Source organism: Neodiprion pinetum, chromosome 6 (assembly GCF_021155775.2).
Source record: "Neodiprion pinetum isolate iyNeoPine1 chromosome 6, iyNeoPine1.2, whole genome shotgun sequence".
Classification (NCBI taxonomy): domain Eukaryota; kingdom Metazoa; phylum Arthropoda; class Insecta; order Hymenoptera; family Diprionidae; genus Neodiprion; species Neodiprion pinetum.
Window position 1 is genome coordinate 31,408,309 of NC_060237.1, and position 19,615 is coordinate 31,427,923.

At 39.6% G+C, this 19,615-nt stretch overlaps 2 protein-coding genes across 5 annotated transcripts; one reads left to right on the forward strand and one right to left on the reverse strand.

The window, feature by feature from the left end:
* The first annotated feature begins 1,137 nt into the window (after positions 1–1,137).
* On the forward strand, positions 1,138–14,611 carry nvd (cholesterol 7-desaturase nvd). Of its 3 annotated transcripts, XM_046633587.2 has the most exons (7): positions 1,138–1,286; positions 1,396–1,497; positions 10,022–10,142; positions 10,283–10,494; positions 10,606–10,772; positions 11,126–11,304; positions 11,897–14,611. In XM_046633587.2, the coding sequence occupies exons 3-7, from the start codon at positions 10,053–10,055 to the stop codon at positions 12,638–12,640; spliced, it is 1,392 nt and encodes a 463-aa protein (XP_046489543.1). In that variant the 5' UTR covers positions 1,138–1,286; positions 1,396–1,497; positions 10,022–10,052; the 3' UTR covers positions 12,641–14,611. The 3 variants fall into 3 exon arrangements, with proteins under 3 accessions (XP_046489543.1, XP_046489544.1, XP_046489542.1); XM_046633588.1 differs by lacking the exons at positions 1,138–1,286; positions 1,396–1,497 and adding an exon at positions 9,478–9,566; XM_046633586.2 differs by lacking the exons at positions 1,138–1,286; positions 1,396–1,497 and having other exon boundaries at positions 9,652–10,142.
* Positions 13,076–18,061, reverse strand: LOC124222513 (uncharacterized). Of its 2 annotated transcripts, none has more exons than XM_046633584.2 (3): positions 16,594–18,061; positions 16,301–16,442; positions 13,076–15,856 (listed from the first exon to the last, which is right to left on the reverse strand). In XM_046633584.2, exons 1-3 carry the CDS (start codon positions 17,694–17,696, stop codon positions 15,572–15,574), a joined length of 1,530 nt encoding a protein of 509 aa, XP_046489540.1. In that variant the 5' UTR covers positions 17,697–18,061; the 3' UTR covers positions 13,076–15,571. The 2 variants fall into 2 exon arrangements, with proteins under 2 accessions (XP_046489540.1, XP_046489539.1); XM_046633583.2 differs by having other exon boundaries at positions 13,076–15,958; positions 16,594–18,057.
* Between the last annotated feature and the right edge of the window lie 1,554 nt (positions 18,062–19,615).

Genomic DNA, 19,615 nt, shown 5'->3' on the forward strand with positions numbered 1-19,615 from the left:
ACTACATATATCTATACCTAGATGTGAGACCTCTGAACTTGGGACAGTGGTTTTACGTTTTCCATGCCTGGAGCCAGGCCAGACTGAAAAGCATCGTTATGATTTATCGTACTCTTCATTGCAGTGAAAGACAACGACCCAAGCCGGGAACACGCCTGTATAATAGGGCTGTTCAGTATCGAAAATTTTTTTACTGGTTTTCTGCAAGAATTTTTTAATCGGTACACACGGTATATCGGAATACCGTTGTACCGGTGAAAACCGACATATCGTTCCGTCAGTCAAAACCCTAATTTCAACAACAACAAAAAATCTCGGCAAGCATTCAAATTCCGATACCTGTTGAACATAGAAGTATTAATATACGTGTTTACACTACTAATCGTATGCCTTGACGTATGGGTATATCTCATCAAGCAATTCCACGTAAACAAAGCTCCATTAAATTTAATGATCAGGAACATAAACGTCTCTGATATTTAGAGACGTCGGTATTTCGGTATCGCTGTGTTGAGAGCTCGTGCTCATACCGTCGTATATTGCAAGGAGATTATACCAAAATACCGACAGCTCTATGGTGTATACCTGATATGATGGAAATACTCATAGGGTACGGCCAATTACAAATGCCCGCTTGAAAACAATAATGTCCGCGTTTTCAAACGTATATATATATATATATATGTATATATCTCTCTGCTGCTGAGGGAAAACGCTCTAAAAATTTCTCTGATAGAATTCGATTTTAAGAACACGTATGTTACAGAAAAGATTCAGGTACAACTGAGAATTCCACATCGTAAATAAGGTGAATTTTCGACGAAGCTTAATTGTTTTCACAGAGTAAAAACGAACGGTGTGAAATCCTCGCAAGCTATCACCCGTACAATCGTTGGTTGTTCGCGGAGATGTTGCGCCCTACCGGAGCCTGCAGAGTAAAGTTTTTCTCCGTAATCCGTTTCGCTCCCCCGTTCTCGCGGCACATACACTGTGACACACGGCAGTGCGGATGCGGCACGCATGCAAGAACGTCGTCGTCTTTCTCATCCCTTTCACCCCACCCTTCGGTCAATTTGATCAGGCTAGCCACGGATCTCGAATCGGGTCGAACCTTTGCAGTCTCCGATCTTCAAGCGAGCGTAGATGTGCAACGGGGCGCATGCACCTGCCACGCGGGCAACACCTCGCTTAGTACATACGTAGGTAAAATTACTATACGGGAATGGTGTATCAAATTGCACAGCGGCGTACACGTCTAGCGAGACGTACTCGATGCACAAGTACAGGTATTATTTTACGTATCTACGTTTATATGCGTGCAAACTACTCATACCCATATGACCACGCCTGTTTATCATCCACTTATATGCACCGCATCAACTTAACACTTCGCAGAATATTGATGTCAGCAAAAGATCAAAGACTCGGCTCAACTACCTGCCCCGCCCGCCTTTTTCGCGTCATTCTCTTTGAGAACTCCACCACTGCTTGGGAATGGTGAGTAATAATTGCCTCCTACAATATTATAACCACTGATTGAAATTCTGTTAAATCTTCGCCTTGCCTAACGCACTACCGTGCCTTTTTCTCCCTTACAATTCGCGCATCACCGCATACGGTAACGCTTCGTACAATTTCATTTATGGACAATGAATCGGTGAAATATATACGGTTCTCTGCAACCCTACTTACAATGATTATCGGTGTATAGGTACTACTTGTTCAAAATCCTTTCGCAATTACTTTTGAATTTGCATTCAGGGTATAAAAACGCTCACGACTGACAGTTCAGAGCTTTTATACCGTATATAACTTACTTATAATGTAAAGAGGCTGCGAAGTAACAATGAAAATTGTGTGCTTGCTTCGCAAATTGGGAAAAAAATTTTGAGGAAATTGTGATATCCGTGCTGTCGAGAATTCAATGTTAAAATGAATGTATGCAGTATAACGTAGATCTTTATCGTAGCACGTATTTATTAGACGCAGAAATCGTAGAAAATGAGATACGAATGATCAAAATGGGTCGATAATCGTTTAACGAAGCTAAAATCCAGGAGTGCACTTCCGGAAAGTGTTACTGTGCGAAAAATCGCCAAAGATTTTCCTCTGTTTGAAGAATGCTTTTTTTACAACTTTCTGTCCACACGAAATGCATACTGTGCACAGTGGTATTGTGCAACTCATCACTCGATGATGGCATTCACTTGTGTCATATTATATCATATAATGCTTGTGTCCAAGTAAGTTAATGCCGTTACGAGAATTACTTACCCATCAAGGTGTAATATGTGTAAAAAACGTGCGACCCGAGCAATGTGTAATGCCTTTCGAAATTAATGAGTCTCTTTCCGCCATTCCCGAACAATAGTTAATTGGAATAATTTTAACAGGTCGGCGGTAGCGCCTGATTGAAATTTTGTTCTTATCAGTTTAATGACAAAACGGCCAACGCAGTAGCCAATGTATGGTATAGCACGCTTTACCCGCCAAATGGTTTTCGTTCAGAATTTACATTTCTTTTCAATCTTCTAAAGGTGCACACAACGTAACTAGCCCAACATTAGACATCATTTATCGCGAATGTTGATATTTTTTGTCCAACGCGATGAGCTGGATGAGCGAGGAGTTCTATAAAATATAGCGCACTGCGGCAGTGTCGAATTTCCCAACTGTTTTTCTAACGTGAAATTTTGCTACGACATAGAGCATTTTTACCTAAAATTTCAAGATCCTGATGTAATTACCTATATTCAGTGCATGCAATTTTTGTGACAAGTTATACCATTTCTATTCAATAACTAATAGTACGAACCAAGATTTTCATAAAAATCATAGTAGTAACCCATTCCAAGGGCACATACGTCGAAACGGTAACGGTTATACCTATAGTATCATTACTATTACTGTACTTCATGTCGTGTAACGTCAGCATAGAAAAGTTTTTAGCCACGCTGTGTCTTTACTAAACTTACAGATGACTCGACCACTACGCGAAGCAGGTATTTTTTTTTTTCCAAGGTTTGATAGGAAAAATATAAATCTACGTTTAAATATGTGTTAAAGATGTAAAGAATGTTATCCTTGGACCTGTTTCGTCGCTGAACGTCCGGCGGTATAAAACGGTCGAAAAAACGTCGGGAATTGTGGCAACCGGTACGCCATTTGCGGGTTGGTAGGTAGAGGCATACGCCTATTAAAGGCAGAATCAGTCAAGTTCAGGGACTTCCAGTTTCTTACGCGGTCCTCCGCATTTCTCCCCACTTCCTCCGGCCCTTTGTAAGCCAGTCTCTGCGTCTGCCCCCTACTCTCCACCCGCAGCCAAAGGACGCCTGGTAATCTACTTGAGGTTGATCAGCTGACATTTACCTCACCAAACATACCTGTTCGGCCGCCTCGCGGGAGGGAAACATTAGCAGGAACTGTTTAGGAACGGCACTATGCCGGAGGTTAGTCAAGGATCAAGACAGCGTCGACGATTTACGGCCAACGTTGCCACGGGACCATTCCCACACCCAATTATGTTTCAATACCCGATAGAAATGCAGAATATTTCGCCAATCGAGCACCCGTTGAGAGACACCCCAGTGACAAGTAGATCGCAATTATAACCGAGAAATTCGACGCGGAATATCGCACCGGAACCCCCCCCCCCCCCCCCCCCCGCCGTCATTTCACAAGCGATACAGATCCTCGTCTGGCACCAAGCTCGCTTTCAGATTTCGAATCCGCGACAACGGCAGTCATATCAGCGAACTATGACCACTCGTTTGCGCGACGGGCAGAAAGATCACGAGATTTAGCGGACATCTTTTATAAATGGAATTTGCAACTTACGGGAGTACGTAGAACCAGCGGGTGGGAAACTTGGATGGATCAATGTTTGGATCAATATTTGGAATGACCGATACATCGAGGTTTGAAACGTGCGAAAATAAAATAATGAAAGATGAATTGTTCGAAAATCAAGATCAAGATTTCGAACAATTCATCTTTCATTACTTTATTTTCGCATGTTTGAAATTTCGGAATATTGATCCATCCAAGTTTTGACCCCCACCCGAACTAGCGACGAGGACTTTTCAGTCCGTCTCGAGGAATGTCGTCGACTGCCGGAACTAACTGATACGGAGGTGGTGAATTCGCTGACGCTGTTATTTTCTGGAGTGGCCTCAGGTTGAACAGAGAAACAGAGATGCTCTAAAATTTTGATACCGTTCTCCGACGCGTGACCATAGCTGGATTTTTGGTTTGCGAGTAAAAATTCCGACTCCCGGTAGTATATATCTTTTCTTTTGGTATTATCGAGACTTAATTGTGTCTGGGGGATTAGGTTTTTGACGCGCATAGCGAGTCACCCCTCGTATAGTTTAGGGAACCGCGCAAACAGCATCGTTGCGCATATCTTCTGTGATATTCTTAATCTCGTTTGATTTAGCTTTCGCTAGACAGCAAGTAAGGTAATGTAAGTTAGTCTAAGCGATTGGCAGCTTGCATTACGACTTGAGTTGGATTTTGTGAGACACCGGTAGTGCCAATTCGCTAAACTAGCTTATTTCTCTTTGATTTCAGTTACTTTTCGATTACGCTAGATATTAAGTTCTTCTGTTGTTAGCTCGACAAGTCTTGTGCTCGTGCTTGCGCTCGGCATACCTTAGTTTTTCTCATTCTCTCGTTGTTTATTTTGTGAATTTCAATTAAAGCGCAAGTACTTTAAATTTATTTCTCTCTGTTTTCTTTGTCTTGTTCTCTGTTTCCCTCAACTCATCCAGCCCCCTCTCCACAATACTCTCTTAGCCGGAGCTGTCGCGAAAGAGTCGATTAACCAGAAGCGTATCGAAAAATCGGGGTAGCAATACATGTCGCGCCCAAAAAAATAATTCGCGACGTAAACATCTAATTTGGGGTAATCGCGAATGCCAAATTATTGCACGCCATAGCTGGCGGCCGTGTAGTACAGTGTCGAAAACGATACTACTCGTACCCTTAACCTCGATGTATTATACGAAGCCCATTGATGCGACTACTGCCATCGGGTTTTGCTTGAAACCCGCATAGTCGCATGGTAGCAGATTGTCTCTCGGACGAGGAGCTATATGTATAGTATAGTATAGTATACGATAGTTTTTATAACAGGCGAATGAAAAGTGGTGACTACGTGGTAATTTTGTGGGACGCGAGCGGTCAATTTCTTCTCCCCAGGAACGAAAGTGAAGTAATTGTAGACTGCGCCTGCGCGAACCTACCTTTACAACACCGAGATGAAATCGGGTACTTTTGTTCCGCTCAACTGCTACGCAAAGCCCACCTTTTCATGCACGTGTGATAAAAATTGATGTTTGTATCGTAATACTCGCTTGCTACACCCAACGAGTGTTCCAGAGAGCTTAAACAGCGCTTAACAGCTACAATTAGTGACACGGCATCATCGTCCTTCTTTGCATAATCGATTGCTTGCTAGAAATTATGAAATATATTCTGCAGTTTAGACAACAACAAATCGCACGACATCATTCGATGCTTGAGAGCTGTACCTATATAAATATAAATTACAGGCGGGGTTGCCCGGTTCCCAAACACCACCCGAAATTTCATTTCAGTTTTAGCAAGAGCCCTATAGATTACCTTGATTAATGAACTTGGGAATAAATTTTACGCGAAATTCGTAATCCATCCCCTATATCTGAACATTCACAATGCGCGGCTGAATCCGGTCGACCGGTCAAAGGACTTGCCTCCATCTTGCGTCCTGTTTTCGCGAGGGGATACTCAGATTTGAAAATAATACACATAGTCCAGGAAACGGGTATTTTTTCATGTCACGGCGTGCTGAAAGGATGCGACCTGCGGATTCTGATATCGATAATAGCCCACGTGAACGCCTACTACTTTCCAACCAAAGATTTGAGTTTCTAAATTTTTTACACGCGTTTAAAGTTTTGAAAAACAGGTCTTCTACTAGGATCTCATAAACTATTGATTGTGCAGAAAAAAAGTTGAATAACTTTTTGCAGGTCTTAGAAAGACAAACAATTTCCTTTTTGGAAAATTAAAATCGGTCTATTAGTTCTCTTGTAAAGAAATAAAAACCGGCTGAAATGGCCATTTCTTAATTAACTAATTATGAGTCCAATAATGCATGTATGGCTTTAGGAATCTCGGAAAATATGTCTCTTAGGGCACTCGAGAAGCTCGCAAAACCGGGGCTCGATCGGATAAACAGTTTGTGAGAAAAGCTATTTGTTATGAAAAAACCGACTTTTTTTTTGCAAGGAATTTGCAGAGCCGCAGAGCGTCGTACAGCAATTTGATTAGCGGATTTTTAATCGAGAAGGATCCTATTATCATGTACACTTAGAGGCGAAATGATTTTTTATTATTAAGTTGGTGAAAAATGGCTCCAAAAAGAGGGTATGTTTTTCAGCCATAAACAAATGGAATTTCATCGCCAATTTTTACGTAACAGGGCTACGATTAGTCTCACTCGAAAGCTGTTATTTTTTGACGAATTTACAAAAAAAAAAAAATTGCCAATAGTCAATTAGGGAGGGAGATAATTTTTTTTTTTTCACTAATTATTGCACCGCCGGTTTTAAACATAGAGGGCTAAAAATTGGACACGATACGGGAAAGGGTTCGTACTAACCGACAATAAATTCTGGTAGCAGTTGCTCATGAATTTGTTCATCCGCTTTGCGGTCAACTCAGTGATAAAATACAGGACCGCGTATGGCGGTGGAGTGGGTGAAGCCATCTCGGCCGGCACGCGCTCGCGCTCAAACTGGATTCGCGCGTTCAAATTCCACGAACTTTGAATATCTCAAGAATAAGTTAACATATCGGGTTCTTTCTTTTTTTAAACCCGACTAACTTTTTCCGCTGATCAAGAATTTGTTAAAAAAAATATTATTCAAAATAAGGTTTGAAATAATTATGAAACGTTTTTATAAGTTACAATGGCCTATTTATTATGAGAATACGTTACGAATAATATCAGAATAAGAGATAAAAAACGTTGGAAAAAAGTCAAACACATTCAGACACGTTTTTTTCTTCATTTTTACGAATGTTACAATATTCTTATATTTAATGTACTAAACAATAGCTACAGACATTTTTACTTAAATATTAACAATGCTTTCTTAAACATACAATTCTTTACAATCAATATTTACAAGTCTACGTATTCTACGCTGTTCGCTCGAGTTCTTTTTATTGGCACCTCTAGTTCATCCATATGATGACAGCAGTAATGATAGTCAAATAGAATTTAAGGACGAGATCAAAGATGATTTAAGTGACGAGAGCGATGATGAACCAGAGGTGCCAATAAAAAGAACTCGAGCGAACAGCGTAGAATACGTAGACTTGTAAATATTGATTGTAAAGAATTGTATGTTTAAGAAAGCATTGTTAATATTTAAGTAAAAATGTCTGTAGCTATTGTTTAGTACATTAAATATAAGAATATTGTAACATTCGTAAAAATGAAGAAAAAAACGTGTCTGAATGTGTTTGACTTTTTTCCAACGTTTTTTATCTCTTATTCTGATATTATTCGTAACGTATTCTCATAATAAATAGGCCATTGTAACTTATAAAAACGTTTCATAATTATTTCAAACCTTATTTTGTCCTTATTTTACGTTATGTCCCTTATTTTGTCGATTTTTTTCCAAAACGAAGAGACGCGTACTGCAATAACAATGTATTTTTAGCTGATCTTTTTCTTTGCGAGTTCTGTAATCAAAGCAATAATATGACGTCAATATGATTTAATTCAGGTGAAATAAAAAAATAAATAAACTAATGGTAAAAAAAGAGAAAAAAAAAATGTATATAAACAAATTTGGAACGGAAGATCATTTTTTAAAATATTTTTTTTAACAAATTCTTGATCAGCGGAAAAAGTTAGTCGGGTTTAAAAAAAGAAAGAACCCGATATGTTAACTTATTCTTGAGATATTCAAAGTTCGTGGAATTTGAACGCGCGAATCCAGTTTGAGCGCGAGCGCGTGCCGGCCGAGATGGCTTCACCCACTCCACCGCCATACGCGGTCCTGTATTTTATCACTGAGTTGACCGCAAAGCGGATGAACAAATTCATGAGCAACTGCTACCAGAATTTATTGTCGGTTAGTACGAACCCTTTCTCGTATCGTGTCCAATTTTTAGCCCTCTATGTTTAAAACCGGCGGTGCAATAATTAGTGAAAAAAAAAAAAATTATCTCCCTCCCTAATTGAGTATTGGCAATTTTTTTTTTTTGTAAATTCGTCAAAAAATAACAGCTTTCGAGTGAGACTAATCGTAGCCCTGTTACGTAAAAATTGGCGATGAAATTCCATTTGTTTATGGCTGAAAAACATACCCTCTTTTTGGAGCCATTTTTCACCAACTTGATAATAAAAAATCATTTCGCCCCTAAGTGTACATGATAATAGGATCCTTCTCGATTAAAAATCCGCTAATCAAATTGCTGTACGACGCTCTGCGGCTCTGCAAATTCCTTGCAAAAAAAAAGTCGGTTTTTTCATAACAAATAGCTTTTCTCACAAACTGTTTATCCGATCGAGCCCCGGTTTTGCAAGTTTCTCGAGTGCCCTAAGAGACATATTTTCCGAGATTCCTAAAGCCATACATGCATTATTGGACTCATAATTAGTTAATTAAGAAATGGCCATTTCAGCCGGTTTTTATTTCTTTACAAGAGAACTAATAGACCGATTTTAATTTTCCAAAAAGGAAATTGTTTGTCTTTCTAAGACCTGCAAAAAGTTATTCAACTTTTTTTCTGCACAATCAATAGTTTATGAGATCCTAGTAGAAGACCTGTTTTTCAAAACTTTAAACGCGTGTAAAAAATTTAGAAACTCAAATCTTTGGTTGGAAAGTAGTAGGCGTTCACGTGGACTATTATCGATATCAGAATCCGCAGGTCTCATCCTTTCTGCACGCCGTGACATAAAACTGCCCTTTTTTCTACCCGTTTCCTGGACTAACAGGTTTATACCTATGTGATATAATACGCGGTGGGTTGAAAATGGTAAACTGCTATAGACGGGCAATAAATGAATCTCATTCAGTTGACGGAAGATCGATCGAGATGATAAAGAATCCCTTATAAGTTGAAGATATTCGGTTTTGGATTATAGATCACGAATCTTGGATCTTGAATAATGCGTTCCGGATGCCAGAGGACATCAGCGGTCAACAGAAGACTGTGCATAGTTAATAGTGAATAGTAATGGAGTAACGGTGGAAAAACCAGTTGCCGGAAAGAAACACTGTACGCGAGCCCGATTCTGTATATCGATTCGTATGATAAATGTATGCATGATCGGGGATTGTAGGGAATCACAAATGTCGATTCAGTGAATAAAATACATTCCAATATTGGCTTGGCGTCAGAACACCCCACCATTCTGCAATCCCCGCCACTTTCTCGCTTGCCTCTGCGGATAGATCGAGGATAAGCCGATGGTTCTCTTAAGATACGAACAAATTTGTTTTACTTCGCCAAGCGCCACGTATCGTCGTATCAAATACGGCGATCCTGTTACACATGTAAGGACTATAGGCGGGGATTATCACAATATATACTACATAAAATCTTTACATAAGGTTCGGTACACTTGCGCTTATGCTACCGGTGTGACTTGATTTTGTGATGTACACTACAATATCTCTACTCGACATACCCTCAAAATCGCTCCATATAAAGGATGTAGAAGTGTCGGAGTTTTCCAGTTGTAAAGAATTAAACACACGCCTCGGGACTGCTTTCGTAGCATCGTGAACTCCACCATTCCTAAGTTCCGTGTCACTGACTCTCTCTTTTTTCTAAACATCTTGGATTAAGCAATTGATATTACCTCTTCAGTGCACGCGATTTCTATAGTCTTCGCCTGGCCAGGTTTCAATTTTTTTACCCACGAGCGGCCTTTTCCCGCGCCGGTATGCGTTCGCGTATAGTTGGATTTTACTCGACGCGGTATAATAATTGACACTCTCTGCTGTAGAATAACGAGTGATACTACCTTCAAAGATAAGATGGCAGTCGTCTGGTGGATAGTGAGTGCCGTAACATCCGCGCTCATTCTAATTTACCTGGCATTCTTCTGGAAAATCAATTGGATCAAGGTAAGAACGATAGAAACAACGAGTTGTGCCAAGTGCTTTAGAAAATGTTTGATTCGTTATAATCGGAACAAAGTGAAGATAATTTATCTGCGCATAAGAGAGATTAACGCAAATATCTTTATTCACAACACTCCAATAAGGATTTGACGGAAAATGACGCGAAGAGGTCTTGGCTCAACAAGCGATTAGGTGATGGTAAGAGTGGAGGTGGTTCGAGGAACAAGAACAGAAAAGTAGGTCACCTACCCCCGGTGTATCCGAACGGATGGTTCGCGCTCTTGGAAAGCTCGCATTTGAAACGTGGCGAAGCCAAGCACATCTCAGCTCTTGGACAGAACTTTGCAGTTTTTAGGTATGGGTACATTCATCCTTCATTTTGATGAAAAACCTATAATATGTAAAGAAATACAAGGGAAACGAACATCACACGGATTATCAATATAAAATATTTAATCAATCCTAGAACGCAAAAGGGAACTGTTAGCGTACTGGATGCTTATTGCCCACACCTAGGCGCGAACATGGGAGAGGGTGGCAGAGTTCGAGGAGATTGTCTCGAATGTCCCTTTCACGGCTGGCTTTTCAGAGGAGCCGACGGTCGATGCCAGGACATACCATACTCGGACAAAGGTATTCAATTCGCGTACATAAACACAGTAATCGATTTCTGTAAGTCGTAAAAAAAAAAGAAGAAAAATAACAATAATAATACCAATAGGTTCCGTGACACGACAGCGTTTGTTCCTCTACACCCGTTAGAATTTGAAGTCTCAAATCCCTCAATTTACATTTTCCCAGAATATTTGATCTACGAACCACGATGCGTATACGATTTTCAATTTCCAAAATGCCACTATACTGCAGTAATCCTATCTAAACTTTGTTACATATTTAGCTTCTTTACGATCTCCGCATCGATACGAATCGTGCGTCCCAGCTTTGAAATCTCCACCCTATGACATGTTCTTTTGAATTTTTTATAGTGCCAGAATTCGCGAAAACCAAGGCGTGGGATTGCTGCGAAGTCAACCAATTGATCTTCGTTTGGCATCACGCAGAGAACGCAAAGCCAAGCTGGCGGCCACAAGCCCTCGGAGAAATATCTGACGGGAGGTGGCGTTATCACGGAAGAAACGAGTTCATTGTCAACAGTCATATACAGGTGCGTAGCAAATTGCTCACTGAATGTTACATCACAGTGACACAAACAATGCCAACTTAGTTTTCTTCCCCTACATCTAGCGATAAAATACACTTCGCGGTGGCCGTAAATAGATACGTTTTGTCGCTACAAATGCTTTTGCCGATAAGCCGCTTTTTGTTAAACCACAAAATGCATCGTTCGACAACATATTGTCAGTATTGCAACTTGGTATGATTTCCTCAAAAAATCTCGCCATCAACTAGCAGTACTCTGATAATCTTGCCTCTCAGTTGTACTATTGGGTTAATGACACATACACTACGTACCTACACGTTTTACTTTTAGCACTAGCAACTCTGTCCGAAAAACCCCATCCTTCACCCATATACCTTTTTTCCTTTATCTGTCTAACTTTACGTTCCACGGTTATTGACGCAGAATCCACAGTTGTTACTTTGCACACTAACTAACAGGTGTAATTTCATTGCGGAATAATTTGAGTAAGGACAAGTCTCTTAACGTCTTGTTAGCTGTGATAACACAGGCATCGATTACTCTACATACAACTCATAACAATTGCAATCAATTTTCGTATTTCAACCATCACCAGGAAATACCGGAAAACGGAGCTGACTGGGCTCACCTTAGCGCTGTTCACGGTCCTTCGATTCTACTAAGCGAGCGTGTACCGTGGCTTGCACGTCACAGCTGGACGGGAGCGGAATGGACGTCGCACGTATCGCCGCCGCAAGAGCGAACAATGGCAAAGGAGGAGGAAGCAGGAAAGGCACAGGCTGAAGAGGAATGTGGGGCTGAGGTTGATAATGCACCGGAAACCGACCCCAACATATCGCGAGAAAATGTAGCAGGCACGGGGAAGTTCGAAAACGGTGGTGGCAAGATTAGCAAGGATAAAACGGCGAGCGGCAACAAGTCGCACAAGGCGATAATGCGGTTACGTCACAGCTTGATCCTGTTCGAACGCATCCCAATCCTGGAACTTGACGTTCGAGCCGAACAGATAGGACCCGGTTACGTGGAACTGCTCGTGCAAAGCAGCATGGGGCCGATGTGCATTCTGCAAACTGTCACGCCGCTGGAGCCCCTAATGCAACGCGTTACACATCTAATGTTCGCACCCCCCCTGCTTGCGCCGCTCGCTACTCTGGTACTGTTTGGCGAAAGCGTAATGTTCGAGCGGGATGTTGCCGTCTGGAATCACAAGCGTTTCGAGCAAAGGCCCCTTTTGGTTCGTGAGGATCGATCGATTCTTGCCTACCGCCGGTGGTACGCGCAGTTCTATTCACCCCACAGTCCGACCTATCAGTCCACCACGCGATCGCTGCAATGGTAATTTTTCATTTTTCCAATCACACACATATTCAGACACGTCGCCGACGACCATTTTTCCTATATATCAACATTCAGTCAGTTTCTCCGGACTGATATCATTTCAGCGGAGTCGATGTGATTGGCCGAATACTCCGAAATTTTGCCCATGCTAAATTTTTTTTTCTTTTTTTCCAACTGTCGCGGTTATAAATAGATTATGGAAAATATAAGTGTCCGGAACGACGTGTCACGTTAAAAATTAAATATCATTAGAATAGTACTCCATGAAACAGTATTTAAGCATGAATAGTACTGATTATAGTAGTCTGAAACGCTCTCCTCCTTCCCACTTTCCATCGCTGCACCGCAAACCCCGCGAGAACGAGTCGAATAATCTGGAAATTCGTTGTTTTTAAGAATAATACCACGGGATGCTTGTAAATAAAAACAGCTGCTGTATTTGCGAATTTATGTTATTATAAGACCAAGATAGTTCATTTGATTAAGTTTGCTTGGAAATTGCCAACGGAATCATGAGTGTCTTGCATTCCATAAATATAATATTGGTTCAGCGGAATTGTCACTAATAACACTGTACATAAATAACAGTAATTCTATCGCGAACAACTACATACAACAGTAGAAATTCGTTGAAATAATACATAAGAACGCAGATTATTACCAAGAAATTGTGCTATATAAATTCATTCGCTGCTTACAAATATTCAACTTCCCTTTCACCGTGTGTATTATTAGTTATCACAGAATTCTTATCTTATTATTAATTAATTCTACAGCTTAAGCCTGTTAGAGTTATTTGAAAACAATTGTTTGTCTCCAATTATTATATTCCATCCCCCAAATCTGTTCGTTCTAGTATAAGGTTAGATGCTTTGAAGTCTGGGCACTAGAAAAATATCTAAAATAAGACTGCGCGACGTACGCACGGCAGTAAGTTCTACAACTAGTAGAAAACATTGTAAAGAGATTATTTTCAATAACGTATGGGTGTACAAGACTGAAGAAGAACTTATTGTCTCACAACTGCAATGGAGCCTACTCGGCATAAAAGTATCATCGAGATACGATCGAGATGAACTTTGAAATGTTTCGAGACCATTGTCGAGTATGAGATTAAAGAAAGAACTGCAATTCCCATTGTTGATTTAAGAGTGTACCGATCATACGGTCCAGTTAAAGAGCTGTCCAGACAGAAATATGATATAACAATGGTTTGGACGTGCAACTGAAGTCAATCGAGTTGAATTTTGTTGAAACAATATTCCCTTGACATGGAAAAAATACAAAAACCGTAGGTAAACTTCAGATACAACACAGCACAATTATTGATGATTTTGAAAAGATCACGTTATTGCATCATTTTTACAATGAAGCAAACTGTATCCGTTCATAGATTTTAATGAATTAGAGCTGATCTTCTTCATAAATGAAATCTTTACAAACCAACAGTCATATTTTGTATTCAACTTCTCAGTTACTGAAGAAAAAAAGCAAACAAAAAAAAATAAAACACGATTAGCGAAATCATTGTAAGTGATGAATAGTACACCAATGCCATAATAAAAAATACTAGATTCTTATCCAAAATCTGATTATCCAGATTTTTAGAGAATTTATTTACGAACAAAGTGAACCGTAGTTAATTGAAATCGATCTAACGATGCGAATTTTTTCATTGTACAAATGATTCAGTAAAGGAGATCTTTATGAAGTCATCAATAATTGTGCTACTGTAGCTGAAATTGCCGGTTTTCTTAATTTTTCCTACATTATGGAAATTTTGTTTCAACTAAATCCAACTCGATTAACTTCAATTGCACTTTCAATTCTCCATTACATTATATGTCTATCTTGACAACTCTTCCACTGGACTGTACGCTTGGTACACACTTAAAGTGTTGGACAGATGGCACACATGATTTCACAACAGTCGTTCACAGGTGTTTCACGAATTACCATATTATTTCAGGGTTTTCACTGCCAAAAAGAAATCAGTGAGATTTGGGTAAAAAATTAGCTTCTACGGAACATTAAGGAAATATCTTTATAAATCTCTAAAAATATATTGTTATTTTTGGAATTGTTGATTTCGTTTCAGGTGTAAAATTTTTCTCAAATTTAATTCAATTCAAAATTGATTAGAGTTTCCTCTGAAACCTCATGGATCTCGCTAGGGAAGTTTACGACAACGATTTTAGTATCTATATATCATATTCAAATAAATGAAATGAACTGAAATCACTGAATAGAATTCAGTTCAATCAAACAAAAATGTAGAATTTGCTCTCCTGAATTAATTTAGAGTCAAGAGGAATGGGTAAGGAAAAGGAATGGCGAATAATCGTAAATCAATTCATAGAGTTGATCAAAATTCTTGTTTAGCAGCAGGCTTTAGGAATTAACTCTGAATAAAGAAAGAGCGTGAACCAAAATGAATCTTGAGTGATAATGTTTTGTTATCTAAGGGCAAAACAAAACATTATTGGGCGAAATCATGGCCGATGGGAGAGAGCCTTTTTTCCATTTTGACGTTAAACACCAAATGAAAACTGAGACGATTAAAGATTGAGTAACCTCGTACAATGAAAAAAAGCATAGATTCTGTTCTTCTTGTAAAAATTTAATACTACGAATTGCGCTATTTGGTTGCTGAATATTCAGTAATGCATTTCAAGCATGTGCATTCATACAAAAATAAATATCAATTTGACAACAATTTAATATGAGATTCGCTAACAATCAAACGTGATCAACGATAGCTATTGCGTTTTAGTTTGACATTGACATTAGGAATATTTACATATATTAAGGCCGTAGCTGAAGTCAAATTCGCTTGTACTGTTTACTCAAAAGCAGTTACATGGATGTTAGCTTGGAAGAATTTTTTCGTGCTATATTGACATAGCTAGAGCCTTATAGACTATCTGTTTTGTTAGTTTAGTAGGTAATTTTTATATCCGCGATGACTACGCAAGAATTTCTTCAAAGAAGATACCAGATCAGTTGGTTGCATAACAACGGAAACATCGAGTCCGACACCTCCAAGACGTTCTCGAGCGTCTTCTCCTTGGCCCAGTATGTTTAATGGCCGACCATTTACTTCCGTCAATGTCCAATTTACGAAAGTTCCCGCTGGCATGGATGGATCAGCCGCAAGAGCTGCAGGTGGCAATCCAGAAGTCAATGCCATACCTCCAACCCCGATCACTTCGTTGCCCTGTAACTCGAGCCCAAATCCATGACTGTCAGTTTCGCGATCGCTCCCCCTAATCAAAGTCATTGTTCGACCCTGCGGGAGCCTCCTGACGATCATCTCTACCTGTACAAGATGGGTTACGTGTCAATTGAAGTATCTGACGCAAAAATTTACAAGTCAAGTTGATAGTAGAATAAAAACAAGGCTGAAGTTAGTAACGATAACATGACCAAACATCATGGAATAAATTTTTGTACAATTTTAGTACAACTTTCAAGGAGTTGGCTTTTCAAAGTATGAACATGTCTTCTTTATTTTAATTTACAAACTGAATTTCAAACAATTTAGAAAGTAACCATTTTCTTAAACATGCATCATTAATCTAACGTTACCAACGTCAACCTCATGAATAGACCGTCAAGATTTGATTATTTACAATGGATATTAAAAAAGTTGTCAGCTTACATATGGTGTTGTACAATTCTTGAGAATATCACGTGCAGACGTCGCACTGTGCACAGGACTTCCAGCTAAACTGAGCACCTGATCCCCGATATGCAGCACATTGTAAAGCATTGGCTGCTCACGTTGTTTCCATCCAGCAATCCTACAAGTAAAACATATGAAACTATGGACAAAAGAACATGGTAACATCAGCACATTCTAATATCTATTGCAGTCTTGGATCAAACCCGTTAACTTTTACTAAACCGTTAACTTCTCCTGTATGACAAATATATATGAGTCTACATTTATACCAGACTGTCCCAAATGTGTCAACAAAAGCAATGTTGTCCTTGCAATCTCTTCTTCTCAGCTGTAATCTGACTCCAGCGCGGTGGCCGATTTCTCTTTTGAGTTGAAGTACCTGTTGCTCCCTCAATGTCAGCTGTCTACCGTTTCCTTCTCTCGTCACAGCCCTGTGAGTTCCACTTTGTTGCGGTCGAGAAACTGGAGCTAAACTTCTATATTCTCTTAGAGCTGCATAATGCCTGCTCTCTGCCGATTCTGGACTGTTATTGCTTTCGATCAATCTGCCAGGTGTGATCGGAGAATGAGAGGATGCCAAAAATAGGCTCTCGTAACTGGAGTTATTATTTTCAATATTTGAGACATTCTCACTGTGTCTATCTCGGTGTCCTTCAGGTATAAATCTAGGCTGACTAGATGGCTCCCTACCATTATGCCCTGGTATATTATCAAAGATAAAGACATTTGGCACACTTTCAGACACTGGATATTGATTTATGGTAGCTGAGTTCTCCTCATGATTCAGTTGATTCGTCTGGTTTGTCGGTAAACTAATAGAACCGACACGAGCAATTTCAGTTTGATTTTCTGTGTTGGCTGAGTCGGAATTTGTTAAAGGAACGTGAACCTGTACTTCAAGTGATGGGGGTGGACGAGGTGGCAGGGGTAGGGGACTGGTCGGATCCCTGGTAGGGCGCCTTTCAGCTCCGGGTCCTTTGGAATAGAAATTTTCCTTGGGGCTCAGAATTTTCATCTCAGTTAATTTTCTACTAACAGTTTGTACCCAGTCGTACATATCCTGATAGGTTGGAGCTGCTAGCCGTAGGACCCTCTGGTCAGAAAAGTTGACACAGAATTCAAAATCTTGCTGTTCGGTAGCACAAAGTGTTGGTGATAAATGAAGAATGTTTTGTAAGGATGAATTCCAAAGAAATGAATGTTTGGCTGCCTGTTTTTGGTTGTTGTAGCCTTCAAAATAAGGCTCGACATCGTCATGGATACAAAAAACTACCCAAAATCTCGCGGCTTCTCTTTCCACCGTCTCCGTGCGTCGCAGCCACCCATTTTTGTGAATTTCTCTAAACACAATGCTTCCATTGGAATCTTCCATTTGCAAAGCATTAATGGTGCCAAATTTGTTTGCCCATAGAAAAACTATTTACATTTAAGCCTAATAAATAGAAACAATGAACTTCATAATGTATGGGTCTTGAGAATATTTACTTTTTATACAATATTAACAATAGATCTTTTCCATCTGTTCACAGATTTAGATGTTCTTATGACAAAAGTCTCGAAATAAGATTCTAAAATGAAATTAAAATATTAAATGACTTAACTTCTTAGACCCAGTATATGGTCTAAGATTAACTTGACGCATTACAACTTGAGATCACTTGACATGCGATGATTCACAGCACGGAGACTAGAGCAAAGGAGTCCCCACGAAGTGATACTACTCTGAACATCTGATCCAGCATCAAAAATCCGCACATAAGGCTTGTGCTGGCTGACGCTGAACGGCGCTGATATCGCAAAGATTCAACGAGTGGTGGGAAAACGGAAGCGATTTCCACGCAATTTCATTTCGGCCACGATAGGCGTTTATATACATAGGTGTGTGGGTGCTGTGTGTATATATGTATATATATATATATATTTATATATATAGTGTCAATTCATACCAACTTCACTTCGGAACTTTACCATGACAGCGCTGCTTTCGATGAGATCTACACTACTTAAGCGACAAATTTTAGAGGACGAATTTTTCATATGCTCCACAGTAGAGATAAGTCTCCTTTACTCTAGTTTCCATGATTAATGGACTCGACTTTACCACGAACCTGCATACCAAGTCTGATTGTGGTAAATTTGACTTACAGAAAAAGTGCGCATTGACTGCAAGTTTCGTAGACTTCAGCCAATGGAAACGCTAGAAGACTAGGGAAACTGCAATCAGTTGCGACGTCCTAACGAACGCTTCCGGACAAGTTGAAAGTTAGCCTGGAATTGCATCGCGAAAATATACTAGAACGCACAGTCAGTAATTCTCGGTCACCAAGTACCGACTAAGCATCCGAATGTTGTGGACAGTGGATGTTATCGCGCTATCAGATAAGCCAGGAAAGGAATGATTGTTGGATTACAAATTTAAATTTCCTTACCTCTTGAAGGTAACTGAAAGTCGATGAACGACGCGTCGATGTAGTGAGAGGATTTCGGCGGAGTGAACAACTTGATATATGTCAAATATTTTACATAAATTAAATTTATTTTATAATCGAAACCAGGTATAAACGGTAGCGTTGGATTTAAGCGACATATTAAATAGAATTCGACTACACTTTGCCTCACGAAACCCCCTTTTCGATTTTTCTTGATTTAGTTGAAAATTATGCAAAAGCAATCTACAAAAATAATAGAATGATTCATGTGAGTGTGCGAATGCGCATGAATCAGTCGCCCATTACAAGATTCCTGTTTTCGGAATGGACTAGGATTCTGAAGCGAAACTTCTTCAACTTGACCTCTTCCACTGCCGTTTCACTGCTTACCACAAACTTTCATCAAAGTAGACGCCTATGTTCACAAATAGTATACATTTCAGCAAACTTGTCGTGATAACACACCACATAGAAATAAAATCAAATTGTAATTTACCCGAAATTCCACTCAACAAAACTAGAACAACGATTTTTTATGATAGATTTCTGTATTATATTATACTTACCAAACACACGGCTACAATAAAATTCTACTGAATTACTTTTACATTTATCACAAAATCTGTTTCGAGCAAAACTTCCTTTTGTTCTACAAATTAACAAAATAAGCGAATTTGGCACACTAGTTAGTATACATGCTTGGTATAAATATCAATATCGGTAGTGCCTGTCAAGATGGCTGACTTTCTTGATTTGCTTTCTGTCTTTCGCCTCACCGTCGCGACCGTATTCTTCGGCTGTGACTCCGTAATGCAGTCCCAAGTCACGACAGATATATTCTCGCACGGTTAGATACATTCCC